Here is a 14,091-nt window from a genome sequence, read left to right as displayed (position 1 = left end):
AATTAACAATAAACTATAACTAAGTAATGCAATTGATAAGTGTGCACAGGTGCTTTTTTATAAATTAAATTAAATAAATAATATATATATCTTAAGTAGATCGATCTAAGAGCATTCTTATGAATCTTGAGTGTTTTTTGTTTGTTTTTTTGATAGGTAATGGGCCGAAGCCAATAAGGTGTACATACCCTACCCCCTTGTGGGATTTGAACTTGTGACCTCTCTTTCAAGAGCACAAGTTCTCCACCACTAGGCCAACTCAAGCTGTACATGAATCTTGAGTTTTTTATTTATTTAAAGAATTATTATTTTTATTTTTTTTATAATTTTTGCTTTTAAATATATGAATATTTTAAATTTAAAATGCTAGAGATAATAATCTTGAATTATTTTCTATGCTTAAGAACTATTATTTTAATTTACATAGTTTACTTCTTCTTTTCTTTTTTTTTGAAGTAATTTTATTTTATTTAAAAATTATTTTATTTTATTTATTTGAGAACTTAAGAGTTATTTCTAATTTTATTTTTTAAACTATATGCCAATTTTTTAAATTCTACCATTACTTTCCATCTTTGGCTATCACTACAGTTATACCTCTTACCCAAACACTTTCTTCTAATATTAAATTAATATTTATAGCAAACATCCAAGCCCTCAATCTGAAAAGAAAATACAAAGAAAAAAGTGACCCGTTATGGTTGGAAGAAGAGAGCAATCAAGTTTAGGAAAGGACTTCACATGATAGTAAGGGTATTCTTACTCACAATGGGGCAGAATTATTGGGGTTATGTAGTTTGTACAACACGGTCATATACAATGGTGTGAAGACATGGCCAAATTCAGGCAACATCACTTGTAAAACATAAACGGTTGAAGTGTTGTGGACTATGTTATTTGTTCACAGGATTACACATCAAGGATAATGGAGTTGGTGATAGGAGAGTGCCCAATAGGGCTAAAGTCAGATTATAATCCAATATATATAAAACTCGCCATCCACATAAACATGCATTAGGTGAAACAAATCCACTCCAACCAAAAGAAAGTATCTTCGTAAGGTAGAATCCTCATGACTCAAGAAAATCAGAAGCTCTTTCAAGCTTCCCTCAAACAGTTTATTAGGGAATATGAGAATTATCTAGATTATGCAGAGAATCTTATAAGCGAGGATATGTCGGTTCCCCTAATTCACAATGCTTTAGATGATTGTAAGAGGACTAGATCAAAAAGAGAGGCAAAAAATACTTTTCTAGCAAATTCTTGGTTCAACAATGAGTGCAAGATAGAAAAAAGAAATCTACAAGAAGGTAGGATCGGCAAAGAAAGTAAGAGTTTGAAAAATTGTCAAGATGTAAAAAAGAGAAATATGTGAACATGAGAAGGGTGGAGCTAACTACCCTTGGAAAACATAACCCCAAAAGATTTTGGAAAGAGCAACAATAAAAGAGAAAACAAATAGAAAACAATATCACAAGTTGTCAATGGCTTGAATACACAAAACTGTCACATGAATGTGGCTAGGATAAACATAGACCCCTGGTAATCAATGCAACTACTAAACTTTTCACCATTGACAATATCAATCAAAGCATAAAAAGGTTGGCGAGAGGGAAGGCACAGGATATAGATGGGTTGAAAGTAGAACATTTAAAATGGGGCATCGAGGTCCTTGCACCTCATAGCAAATGCATCTTCAATAATGTCACTAAAGAGGGCTTCTCGAAAAAATGGATGACCAGTGTTGTGATTTGTTAGTAGCCTAAGTGGTTTAGGTGGTAGCATATGGAACATCAATATACAATGTACAATACCAAAGCATCACAATTCATTAACATGGAACCAATAATGCACAACACAGTATACCCGAATAGATTTGCGCAACACAGGTGTATATCATATTCCTCTCCAAATCCCATGTCTTCACAATGTGCTACAAGTTTACAATATAAAGAGTTCGCGGTTGGTTAGGCCACCAACCGTCTGGCAACTAACTACCCGCAGAAACAACTTAATACTATTATTTTCTATTAAAGCATTAAAAAGCCTTATTTACTAATTAACTAGCTTACATCATCCCCCCCTAAAACTTGTTCGTCTTCCAGACGAACACTACAGCAATTGAACAAGAAATATCTACTTAGAGGGGCAAGAGGACGTCCCTGTTCCCGTAGTGGTCCGTTCTCGGAGTATCTTCAGGTCCCTCTCAGCAAGAAGTTGCTTCTCTTGAGTGGCTTTCAGAAGCCTGAGTGCATCCATTCGGTCCTTCTCAGAGGCAACCAACTTCTGTTCTGTTTCACGTCGCGTGGTTCTCTCTTGAACCATTTCTTGCTCCATAGCCTGGATCATTTCTTTCAGCTCACTCTCTCGCTGAAGGGCTAAGGTATGGACTCCTTCCATTCTATTTGCTTCCCAGGTCATCCTTTGGAGCTGTAAGAATGTAGCACGGAAGGTCTGTTCTATGGAAGTGAGAGCTCTCATTACTTCCTGATTACCTCCTGTATGTTCACTAAGGATCCGTGGTATTCCCCATTCTGCTATTATCTCTGGAATTCCCATGTCGGGCCAACCTTGGTTCCTAATTTTCTCTGAGAACTCCCTCTCGCAGCCTTCTGTCATAAACACCAATAGTGCTCTTACTATAGCAGGCATATCAGACCCTCGAGACTGATCTATCATCCTCTTCGTGGCTGGGGCATTGCATAGCCCAAATGGCATACGGTTGTACGCAAAGACTCCATCTTCCACAATAAATGTGGTTTTGAGTTTGTCCTCCTCCGCAATGCTGATCTGGTTATAGCCGGAAAAGCCGTCCATGAAGGAGTAAATCTCATGCCCTGCTACCTCTTCGAGGATGCTATCAATAAACGGTATCGGAAACGGGTCCTTAATGGTTACAGCGTTTAGGCTTTTGAAGTCCACGCAAATGCGAATCTTGTTTCCTTCCTTTTTCAGGGAGATAAGGATGGGAGAAACCCATTCACTAGTTTGCACTCGGAAAATGATCCCGGCATCTAGCATTTTTTCTATTTCTTCTTGTACCTTGGCCGCATAGTTCTTATTCATGCGATAGGGGCGTTTCCGCACAGGTCTTGCCCCTTCCATCAAAGGTATTCGATGTACACATAGTTCCGGTGGTACTCCCTTCAGATCTTTATAAGTCCAAGCGAACACATCTTTATACTCCAAGAATATCTTAAACGCCGCCACCTTTAGTACAGGGTTCCAATCATCTCCAACCATTATCACTCTTGGGTCCTTTTCATCTCCCAAGTTGGTGCTCTGAACCTTTGGTTCCTCGTATCGTACCACTTCTTTCTCAAATTGGTGTGCCGGTGTGCTGTCTACTTCTGCCCCTCCTTCCTCGTATTCCACAAATTGTGGCGGGTAGGTGCCATCGTTTCCTAACTCGAGGATTTCCAATACATTGCACTCTGGTTGGAAGATCTCATAGTCTTCCATCTGCCAGTGGAATAGTCCACTTAGAGAACTCGTTTCATCTTCTGAGCAATTACCGAGGCGGAGCACCCCTTCTCCATTGGGCTCTATCTTGCCTTTTTCCCTTACAGTATTCTCCTCCGAGTCAGAATCTGAGGCCATTTCTTGACTCACCTGTTGGTTTCGTAGGTCAATGACATATTTGTTTCCCTCACTTTCAATGGAAAGGGTATTTTATTTCCAGTTGTGGTCTGCTTTGGCCGTGACCAGCCATCCTCTTCCCAAAAGTGCATCATATCCCTTCCGCTCCAATGATATGACCATGAAATCTAAGAAGAAGTGTTGTGTCCCGATAGTTACCTTTTGGCCCATAAGCGTGCCCAATGGTTTGATGCCATGCTGATCGGCTCCTACGAGGTGGAAGGCTAGCGGCCAGAGTGTCGACCTCCCCAAGGTTTTCCATGTCTCCTCAGGTAGCACGTTTACCGCAGACCCTCCGTCCACGATGGTGTTAGTAAGTCTGAACCCGAGAATCTCCATTTCTACTACGGCTGGTGTCCTGCCTACCCCTACTGTCATCAACATAGGATCATTAGTCTCCTTTGAGTGGTTCATTTCCTCCTTGTGGTTCGGCGTCTTCCCCTCCTTCCTGGTCTCCTCCACTTGGTTTATAGCTATTCGTAGTTGTGGTAGTGTTTGCAACAGATCCACTACGCGGACTGGCACCGTGGTTTGCAGTAGCTGTTTCATTATGGTTGTTTCGGAGTTGGTTCGTATGGTGTTGGTGGTTTTGTCGAGTGCTGGCTTTCTCCATTCCTCACTCATTTCCCTTTCTGCTTCTCTCTGTGCCTCTTTTAGTCTTCCCTTCTCTGTGCCTGGGTCAGGGTATATTAGTTTCCTTCTATGAGATCGGGTAATGGCTAGTACTTCTGGGCACCGTGTGTCTAGTTCCAGCCGTACTAGCTCCAACATGTTCACGCCTTTCTGTCTTGGACATTTTGTATCTTCGTGATTGCTCGGCCCACACCATTTGCAGAGTAGCCCTCCTTGCCCAACACCACTTTGGCAGTCGCGTGCAAAATGGCCCCATTCGTTACATCGTCGACATTGTATCATTGGTCTTCCTTTTGGATCGTATTGGATGCGACCCCGTGGTGTATTATTATTGCTGCTGTTGTTACTCCCCCTCCGGCTGGTCCTATAGCCGCTTGGTGACGCATCTGAGTTTGTGTTCTTGGTGGGTGTAGTGGGTGGTGTTGCCTGTTCTTGAGTATAAAGTACCTGGGCACTCCTAGCCTTCAAGTTGTAGGGGCATTCCTTAATAGCATGCCCCAACACTTGGCAGATGTCACAAAAAGCTTTCTTTGGACAATTGGTTTTTGTGTGTCCCTCCAGTTTGCACTCTATGCACCAGAGGTCTCTGCCCTCCCTACTTTCTTCCTTTTGCGTCCTCATTTCCCGCATCATCCGTCTCATATCCTTCCGGAGTGCTTGTATCGTACGTGACTCCTCCTCGCTCTCCCGATCACTACTATCTTCATCGCTTGTACGCTTCTTGCCCTTTGATGTCTTGTTCTCACTTTCAATATCCATGGCTCTATTGTATGCCTCCATGAAAGTGGATGGGGGTACTACCTTCATCTTTTTCCGCAGTGATGGTTGCAGACCCTCAATAAACCATCGCTTCTTTAACCCGTCGGCCGGGGTATTATCCATTTTGCTAATTAATTCTTTTAGTTTGCGGTAGTAGGACCGTACCGTCTCACTCTTGCCCTGTTTGGTGTTGTATATTTCTGCGACGATCTCGTCATCGTCCCGCAGTAGCCGAAACCCCTCCTCAAATGCCTTAGCAAGTCTTTTCCAGGTATCCTTTGAAGTGATGGGTAGGTCCGTGTACCAATCAATGGCAATACCCCGCAGGGTGGCTAGAAATGCTTTTAGCCAGTTATCCTCATCATCCTCGCCATTGGCCTGCCATATGGTGACACAAGTTTTACAGTGGCGGGAGGGATCCTCCAATCCTAGTCCATTGAATCTAGGGAGTTTCTATTTTTCGGAGTTATGTGCCATCTTCCTCGTACTCCTCGAGTTGTCCTGGAAATTGTTGGATGACTCGGTTGGCGCAGTTCTTTGTTCCCAATTATCACTGCTACCTAATGCCTCTGGGCTGTTGTGACTCTTGTCCCACGCTTGTGTATGTTGTCGAGAACCTTCCGCCACACTCCCTCTTTCTTCCACTATCTTGTAGAGTTTCAGGCGCCTCTCAAGTTGTTCTTGGATCCGCAGGGATCTTCTTACTATGTCTTCTTGGTTCCCTTCTTGTTCCTCCGGGGCTTCTCGGTTTCGATCTTTGTTTAGTGTATTTGGCATTAATTTTTGGAATTGCGGCGGTTTCGTCGTTGTGTATAGTCCCTCTGTTCTTCTTCCCTTTGATTCCTTTCTTTATACTGTTGGAGCACTTGCTGCCTGCGTTGCTCCCTTCGTGTGTTCTCTCGTTCTTCTTCACGTTCCATGAGGACATGTGCCAACAACCTTGGAAGGCTACCCAGGAGATCATGTACTGCCTGGTTCACGTTGAGTTCCGCCCATACCGTATTAGCCGAGACAGCGCTCAGTTCCGCTTCTTGCTGTACGTACCGGTCCATGGAAACGTCCCACGCGTGAATCAGGTCCTGTGTCAACTGATCCTCCCTGGTTACTTCCGTGTTATCTTCTATGTCACTGTCTGTCACCAGGATATTTTGGTCGAATGGACGACCCATTATACTTCCATCCCGCCAGCTTTCCCTCCTCAGACCTTCAGGTTCGACTTAGGCAACGGCGCCAAAATGTTAGTAGCCTAAGTGGTTCAGGTGGTAGCATATGGAACATCAATATACAATGTACAATACCAAAGCATCACAATTCATTAACATGGAACCAATAATGCACAACACAGTATACCCGAATAGATTTGCGTAACACAGGTGTATATCATATTCCTCTCCAAATCCCATGTCTTCACAATGTGCTACAAGTTTACAATATAAAGAGTTCGCGGTTGGTTAGGCCACCAACCGTCCGGCAACTAACTACCCGCAGAAACAACTTAATACTATTATTTTCTATTAAAGCATTAAAAAGCCTTCTTTACTAATTAACTGGCTTACATGATTCCTCTTCACAAAAGAAGTGGTATCAATAATCCATCAAATTACCACACTATTATGTTTGATCCCCTCCTTGGGAAACTTTTTGGAAGCATAGTTGAGAGCAGAATAGTAGTTGGGCAAAAAATAAAGGAAAAGAGCTAAAGGACAGGCTAGTTTCAGACCAAAACATTCCACCATTGACCATGGCATTACCCTTAGGTTCTTGGTTGAAAAAATATGCAATACCCAAGGTGGTGAGGCCTTTCCCTGTTTTATAGACTTCAAAAGAGCCTTTGACATGGTACCACACAACAAACTATGGAATAGAATGGACGAACTAGAAGTTCCAAATGTGTAGAGCTGCAGTACATAAACTCTATGGGCAAGTCCAAGCTGAAATCAGAACCACAAGTAAAATGTCAGTGTTTTAACAATGATATTGGAGTCAAACAAGACTGCTCGCTTTCTCCAACTTTGTTTGGGCTATACATTGATAAGTTAGAAGGGTAGTTAAACAAGGCTAGTGGGGAGGGAGTTCAGTTGGCTAAATATGTAATTAAGCTACTCCTATATAGGGATGATCTCATATTAATTGCTAAAACAGCTCATAATTTGACAGAACACTTGAAGGCACTTGAAACCTTTTGTCAACAAGTTGGGATGTAAGTGAACACTAGCAAAACCAAAGTGATGATCTTATCTTTGCCGAGAAATAAAAAACAAAATAACTTTCTTTTTGAAGGCATCCTATTGGAAGTAGTGAATGAGTACATATACCTTGGGCTCAAATTTCACAATTTAATTGGGAAATATGCAAAGAAAAAGAATTCAATGGTGGAAAGCATTATATTCCAACAAAATAGATGTAAGAATGCAGAACTATGGGATTGGAAAACCAAGAGAATGATTTTTGGTTTGCTGGTCACTCTGGTAATCCTCTACAAATGTGAAATTTGCGGCAGCAGCATGTCAAATCAGAATTGGAGTAAAGAAGAAAGAATCCAAAAACACCTAACCATCAGCAATCTCAAGTTTTGTTCCATACGAGATTTTATTGGCAGAAACAAGTACCTTCTCTTTGGAAGCATCGGCAATGGTCCGATTACTAAGTTACCTAAAGAAGACTCAAAATATGGAAAAACATAGTTGGCCTTAAATGATTATGGAGGAAGGGCTAACTAGAAGGAAGAACTCATGGATGAAACAAAATGACAAATGGATGAAGAAATGGGACATTAATTAATATGCATAAATGCCCAAATATCAATGAGGAAATATAAATGTTTGTAAGGGAAAAATTCAGGAACGACATATGGACAAAATAGAATGGACAAAAAACAGCTTATTGTATCAAATAATTTAACCCCATGGGAGATCATGAAGAAAAAGCCTACACAGGAGTGGATATTAAATGAAAAAGCAAAAATGTAGCCCAATTAAGGACTAGTTCTCATCACCTGAGATGTGAAATTGGTAGATGGATGATACCTAAAGAGTAGGACAAGAGAATATGCCTATTTTGCAATACTGGAGTGCTAGAGACAGAATGACATTTCATCATGGAATGCTCAGTGCACGACTTTTGTACCAGCTATGAGGACATCTTGAAAATTGAATTTCAGCACATTGTTTGGAGAGGCAAGGCTGAGAAAAACAGCAAACTTATCGATCAAAATTCATCGTCGAAGATCAGATCTAAAGAGGAGGTTACAAACTGCATAAGAGCAGTGCCCTATTTTTAGAGGGTCACATGCTATTCTTAGATCCCATAGGCTGATTTGGCCTGGTGTACATTATTAAAATCTTTCATTTGATGGCATATAGGAGGTCATGCATCTGCCTTCACTAAATCAAAAAGCAACAAATTCAGCATAGATCTAAGCATGTCAGTGCATCCAATGGGTATGCAGAGATAACGATTGGCAGTACGAGAAAACAAGCCATGGCAAAATACGATGATTTTTTCCTTTGAAGCTGATTTAAAGCACAGACTCTGTTTTCTCTGCAGGCATGTTAGCTAGCTTATCCTGCCTCTTGGCCAATTGTGCTTGCAGCTCCGCGACTTTTCTCTGAAGATTATTGATGGTTGTGGAAGATCCATTCACAAGATCTCGACTTTTCTCTGAAGATTATTGATTATTGATGCAGAGCTAGACGGCAGTGGTAGGAGATACGGCAGCCATATTGACCTCCCTCCTAAGGTATATAAACTTGATCAGATTAAAGCCCAGATGAAAATGGCGTGCTAAAAGTTACCTTCCCAAGTACAAGGAAGAGGAGATAAAGAACATTATCAATGTAAAACGTGATTAGAGATCTGTGCTTTTGATACCTGAAATCAGCAAGATGATTTTGCTACCAGAGTCATTTTGAGAATATAATGATGTGTGATTTGAGAATGTAATGGAAGGTGCTGGAGCATTCTGGAATATCACTTAACATAGATGGGAGCGTTCCTATCTGTAAAGATTTCCAATAAAGGTTTTTTATATTAATCCACTCTAATGGGTTTTATGCCAAAATCTTTTTTCATTGGAAAGGTTAAATTACCTTTGAGATTTTTTAATCTTTTAATTTGTACTATAACAGAATCTTAGATTAGAGATATTTTTTATTTATAGGAATTCTTCATGGAATGCCAAAATTACCATTGAACTCAATTCTATGCTTAGAGGATTATACTAGATTACCATGCAGCTGTGTAGTTTTTAACCTATCCCATGCATTTTTACCTTGTCATTTTAATCCCCTCAATGCCGGTTCATAGAAAATTTACCTTACTTTTCATTCATTTGCATAGATCACACTATCTGTAAAAAAGTACATAATACTTTGCAACAGCAACTTCACAATGGCAATTTAGTGCCGAATCACTTTAATTTGCGAAAATACACATTGCATAATATAAAATTGCAAAATTACAAAAATTTCCAACATTCATCTAACTGCAAGTTTGGAGGTACCCTTTGTACATGTTTTATTGTGTGTTTTAACTCTTCAATTATAAGGGACAATCTACCAAATTGTAGCTCACACTTTTCTAATGAATATATATTAAGTCCAATAGATACATTATGGTGATACATGATGATACATAATAATATAATATAAATTATAAGGGGCAATCTACCAAGAAAGTGTGTAGCTGATACATGATGATACATAATATGTCCAACAGAGATATCTTTTTTCTTGGGGAACTTGATCTGCATTTTAATAAGTCCAAGAAGTAGGACTTTGTGTATCAACCTCAGTGATCAGGCTATCTACTGGTCATTGTAGAAACTCTTTGCATGTCTTTTTGGGTGGAGATTACTGCAATGCTTTCTACAGCTCTTGTTGTAGTGGATTGATTACTGAATCTTGTTGTCAAGTCTGTTGGTTTAGATGTGCATTCAAATGTCCTGCCAACATTTTCCCTGAATTTAACCAATTGCTTTGCCATCAAGGCAACTTAACAAATGAAATTTCCTATTGCCACAACTAAGAAGCTCCCTCATGTGTGTTCAAAATTGGGGTAATGAATTCGTAATTCAAAATGAATGCTCCTCCATCTGAATATGTGCCTACTTTATTTTACTCCATTTTTACCTTTCAGAAACATATCCAAAAATCCTGTCACATGCCACCACATGACATTCATATTATGATAAGATATAAGTCTGTATTGGCTAATTATGTGTCTCATTTATATTCGCATTTTGTCTTAAAGGTAAATTTGTTTTGTATAAAATATGAATCTTTAAAATTAACGATTATAACTTTTCTATTCTTTCTATTAGAGTAAGGGTTGGAGTTGAGGTTTAAATAGGGTTATGATAATTCAAAGATTAATATAATAAATTATAAATATATACTAAAAAATCTCAAATCTTAATTTTCACTTTTTAAATCATAACCCAAACCCAAACCTAACACTATAAGAACTAATAATAGCCACCTAAGGATATTTGTCGGTGTCTTTTACACAGATTTTTGTAAATATAGCCTATAGGTATGCTAGTTTAATTTTTCATTCATATTTATTTTTTTGCAAAGATGAGGATCTAATTTAGACAAAATGTATTTATTTAAATATATTATAATTAGTTGTCTTTAAAAATGTGTTTCATTTTCTTAGTTTAGGAGACAAGGCTAAAATTTGCTTTAAAAGCAATTTTAAAATATTTTATTATTATTATTAGTTCAAGAAACTTTCTTTTAGAGCTTCTAAATAGATGCTTCGTACACATAGAATAAAATAATCACAGTTTGTGTTAGACTTATGATGTAGAACTTTTCATTCAACATTTAAATCATTGTATTGTGTTGAGATTTGAGAAGTTAATAAGAAGATTTCTGTTCAACTTTGTTTCACATCTGTACTCTACTCTTAATTAGTAGCTTTCCATGCTTTTAACTTTTAAGAATCGCTGCCTTCAATCTCATACTATATTTTATATTATTTGTGGAATGCTTCTTTCGTCAAACATTTGCTGATTATTCAATCGCAAAATAGAAAACATGGTGGTGAGATAAGTAGATCTAGTCTTGTGTTTGTTCCAAGATCAAAAAGATAAATCTAGATAGTTTTCAAGCATTTTGTTAACATGCAAAACCCTTCAAAATAATTGTACAATGAGCATAAGTATCATTCTAATTTATTTGTTTTAAATTTTAGAAGTATATTAAATCGAGAAGTTCCCCTATATAATTGAAGAAAGAACCTCCTCACATAATGCTCCATTTTGGGTTGTCATGAAATGAGAAAAATGAAATCAAACAAGCTCCATCATACAATAAAGAACATATAAACACAATAGGTTCAGATACGAAAGGTACCAAGCTATTTGCTATGAACGAATAAAATAGGTTTGAATTTGATGGCAAATGAGGTGTACACCCCATATGTATAGAAGAAATTTACAAACCCTACCCATAGACAACGATAGATGGGCCTCATGTCACATTTCTAGATGGCATATACAAGGTAAACCTATATCAATTATCCAACATGTATCCCAAGGCTACCATGTATCCCAAGGCTACCACAATACAAAAACTCTTTAGGTCCTGCAGAAATAACCTCAAGATCTACAACAACTCAATACAACGGGAGTTGATAAATTAATATCACTCAAATCTACAATACTTGCACAAGAAAACCCTATTTACATTTACATGTTATATTCCGAATATGCCAAAACAAAGGAAAGAACTTAAAGAGCCATTGCAAAATGGCTAGGAGATATTATTAGACAATCAATTTAAGATGGCTGACATCAAACCAAACCAATGGTAATGTGGATTGCAACAAGATTAATCAGGAATACTACACTTTCCTAGGGCACTAGTACTTGTCTGTCAATTGCATGTGGATTCACAATTATGTGAATGAACCTGTTATGATCCAAAGTGGATTTAACTTGGAAACCTTTTTTTTCAATGCATATCACACCAAACAAAAACATCCTTACTTACCTAGCTTCCCTAGCAAGACCAAGGTGAAGAGCCCTTTGTGGCCTACCCACAGAACAATTATCATGTCCAAGTATTTTAGAAGAAAATTGGAAATAAATGTTTTGGTTTCAAGTACACACCCTAAAGATTTTGGAAGCAAATTCATCCTAGCGATGTATCACTCTACTAGATATCTTGTAAATTACATACACCATAAAGCTAACAACCACATTCTTGACCAAATCCACAAAGAATGGCTCTGAAACTGCCAGCCATGTTAGTATCGGAGAGGGAGCATGCTAACAGATCAGCTTGGGGCCAAATGCCTACCTTCAGAGTAGAAAAGATTTTTATGTTCATAATTCCTCAAAAACTACCTATTTCTTACAATTATTCAAAAATTAAATGCTGTTCACCATTTGAATCCTATATTCTCCTTTTTATTTGCATTTAATAATAGATTCAGTGTTCACTTATAAAACTAGGATTGCATTTCATTGTGAAGCCACTTCTAACAATAAGAAACTTTGACAAATAAGAAATGGTTATTTTTTATCAAAGAGAAAAAATGGTTAAATGTGTCATAATACTTACAACAAAGGAATGCAAGTAATCAATTCCTTGTGCAATAGCAATTGAAATATCAATCCTTTTGGACCAGCTTAATATCTCAGTTGTATTCCTATCTGTACATGTATCAAAAGAAAATAAAATGCACGTGTCAAATGTCAAAAATATGCTCAATCCAAATTTTGGTTGAACAAACTCATAGATAAAGATACAAAAGCCCAAATTTAACATCATGATTATAAAATACAAACTATTGATTGATTGTAAAGAATTGAAGCTTGTGTTCAAGGTTGAGTTTTACTACCCCATGTGTTGCTGTGTTGGTTCTATATCTAATCAAATGAAATATTTTTCCAGTAATTATATAGAGCAATGCACAGTAATATTGCAATCCTCAATAAATGGGCCACAATTGCAATGTTACTGATTCCTCCCTTGGACTGCCTGGATCCGGGTCTGGTTCATACCCAGTCCAGAATTGAAGCCAAGTTGCCAAGGCATTCTACCAAGGTGTCTGCAAAATTCTAGATGAACCCATGACAAACCTAGAAGAATCCAAAGGTACCCAAAGCGACCTGCTCAAAAAACACCTTTTTTTCTTTTAATTTTTTTAATCAATTTTAGATTTGACTTTCAATAGGAAAGACAAAACAAGATCTCAAGAAAGATAGAGGATTTAGTGGTACATGCACTCCAACTTGTGCCTTCTTTCTCACAAACAAAATGGCTACATGGAAGGTAACACAAAGTTGTGAGATATAGAGCTGGAGCATACCAACTTGGATGCTTCCATGTCCCAACATATTGCATTTGTAAAGGAGTTTGCCAGCGAGTTCTTCTAATAAACATACATCATCTAATGTCAATGATGATGATCTTTTTGTAAACCCATATGATGCAGATTGCTGATTTTATTATTTTGATATTAAACAATGAATGAATATCTATCATGACATTTGAGTTTGACTAATCGACATCAAAATAATATTTTAATTTTTATGGTGGTTTTGTTTATTATATGATGCTATGTGTTATTCTGAACTTGATTCCTATTTTCATGCTGTGAATATGTATATATTTATCATTTTTATATATGTTTTGTACATACAAACCCAACCCCTCAAAAAATTCACTGAATCCATGTACCAAAACCCAAACCTATAAGAATGTAGAATTGGAAACTCCAATCAACCAAAGAAAGATGGACTTATTAACCTACTGCACTAGTCAAGCCTAATATCAATGCAGCAGCCAAGGGCAACATAGAAATTTCTAGAGGAAGAAAGGTTATTAGAAATAATGAAGGTAACTGACCATATGCTTTACACCTTAGATATAGATATTAATATAAATAATAGGGCATTGGGAGAATCTCTTATTGCTGAGCTAAAAATGGCAATTGAGTTCAAAGCCAAGTTGACCATCTGCGATTATTGAGGCCCTACAAAAATGAATGCCAGGTTAAGACTCCAATCCCAGCAAAGGAGTGAATCCATGTACCAAACCCCATACC

General features: G+C 38.0%; 1 protein-coding gene across 5 annotated transcripts in view; it reads right to left on the bottom strand.

Annotated features, from left to right (window-relative positions):
• The window catches only part of LOC131054819 (LRR receptor kinase BAK1), a 199,366-nt gene that overhangs the window by 92,551 nt on the left and 92,724 nt on the right, over nt 1–14,091 (bottom strand). For all 5 annotated transcript variants that reach the window (XM_057989454.2, XM_057989459.2, XM_057989438.2 and 2 more), the window contains one exon: nt 12,603–12,694. In XM_057989454.2, the coding sequence (XP_057845437.2) occupies nt 12,603–12,694 (92 nt within the window). The remainder of the gene's footprint in view (nt 1–12,602; nt 12,695–14,091) is intronic.

The sequence above is a fragment of the Cryptomeria japonica genome, chromosome 2 (genome assembly GCF_030272615.1).
Source record: "Cryptomeria japonica chromosome 2, Sugi_1.0, whole genome shotgun sequence".
In the NCBI taxonomy this organism is placed as follows: domain Eukaryota; kingdom Viridiplantae; phylum Streptophyta; class Pinopsida; order Cupressales; family Cupressaceae; genus Cryptomeria; species Cryptomeria japonica.
This window is presented reverse-complemented; position numbering and strand designations above follow the sequence as displayed.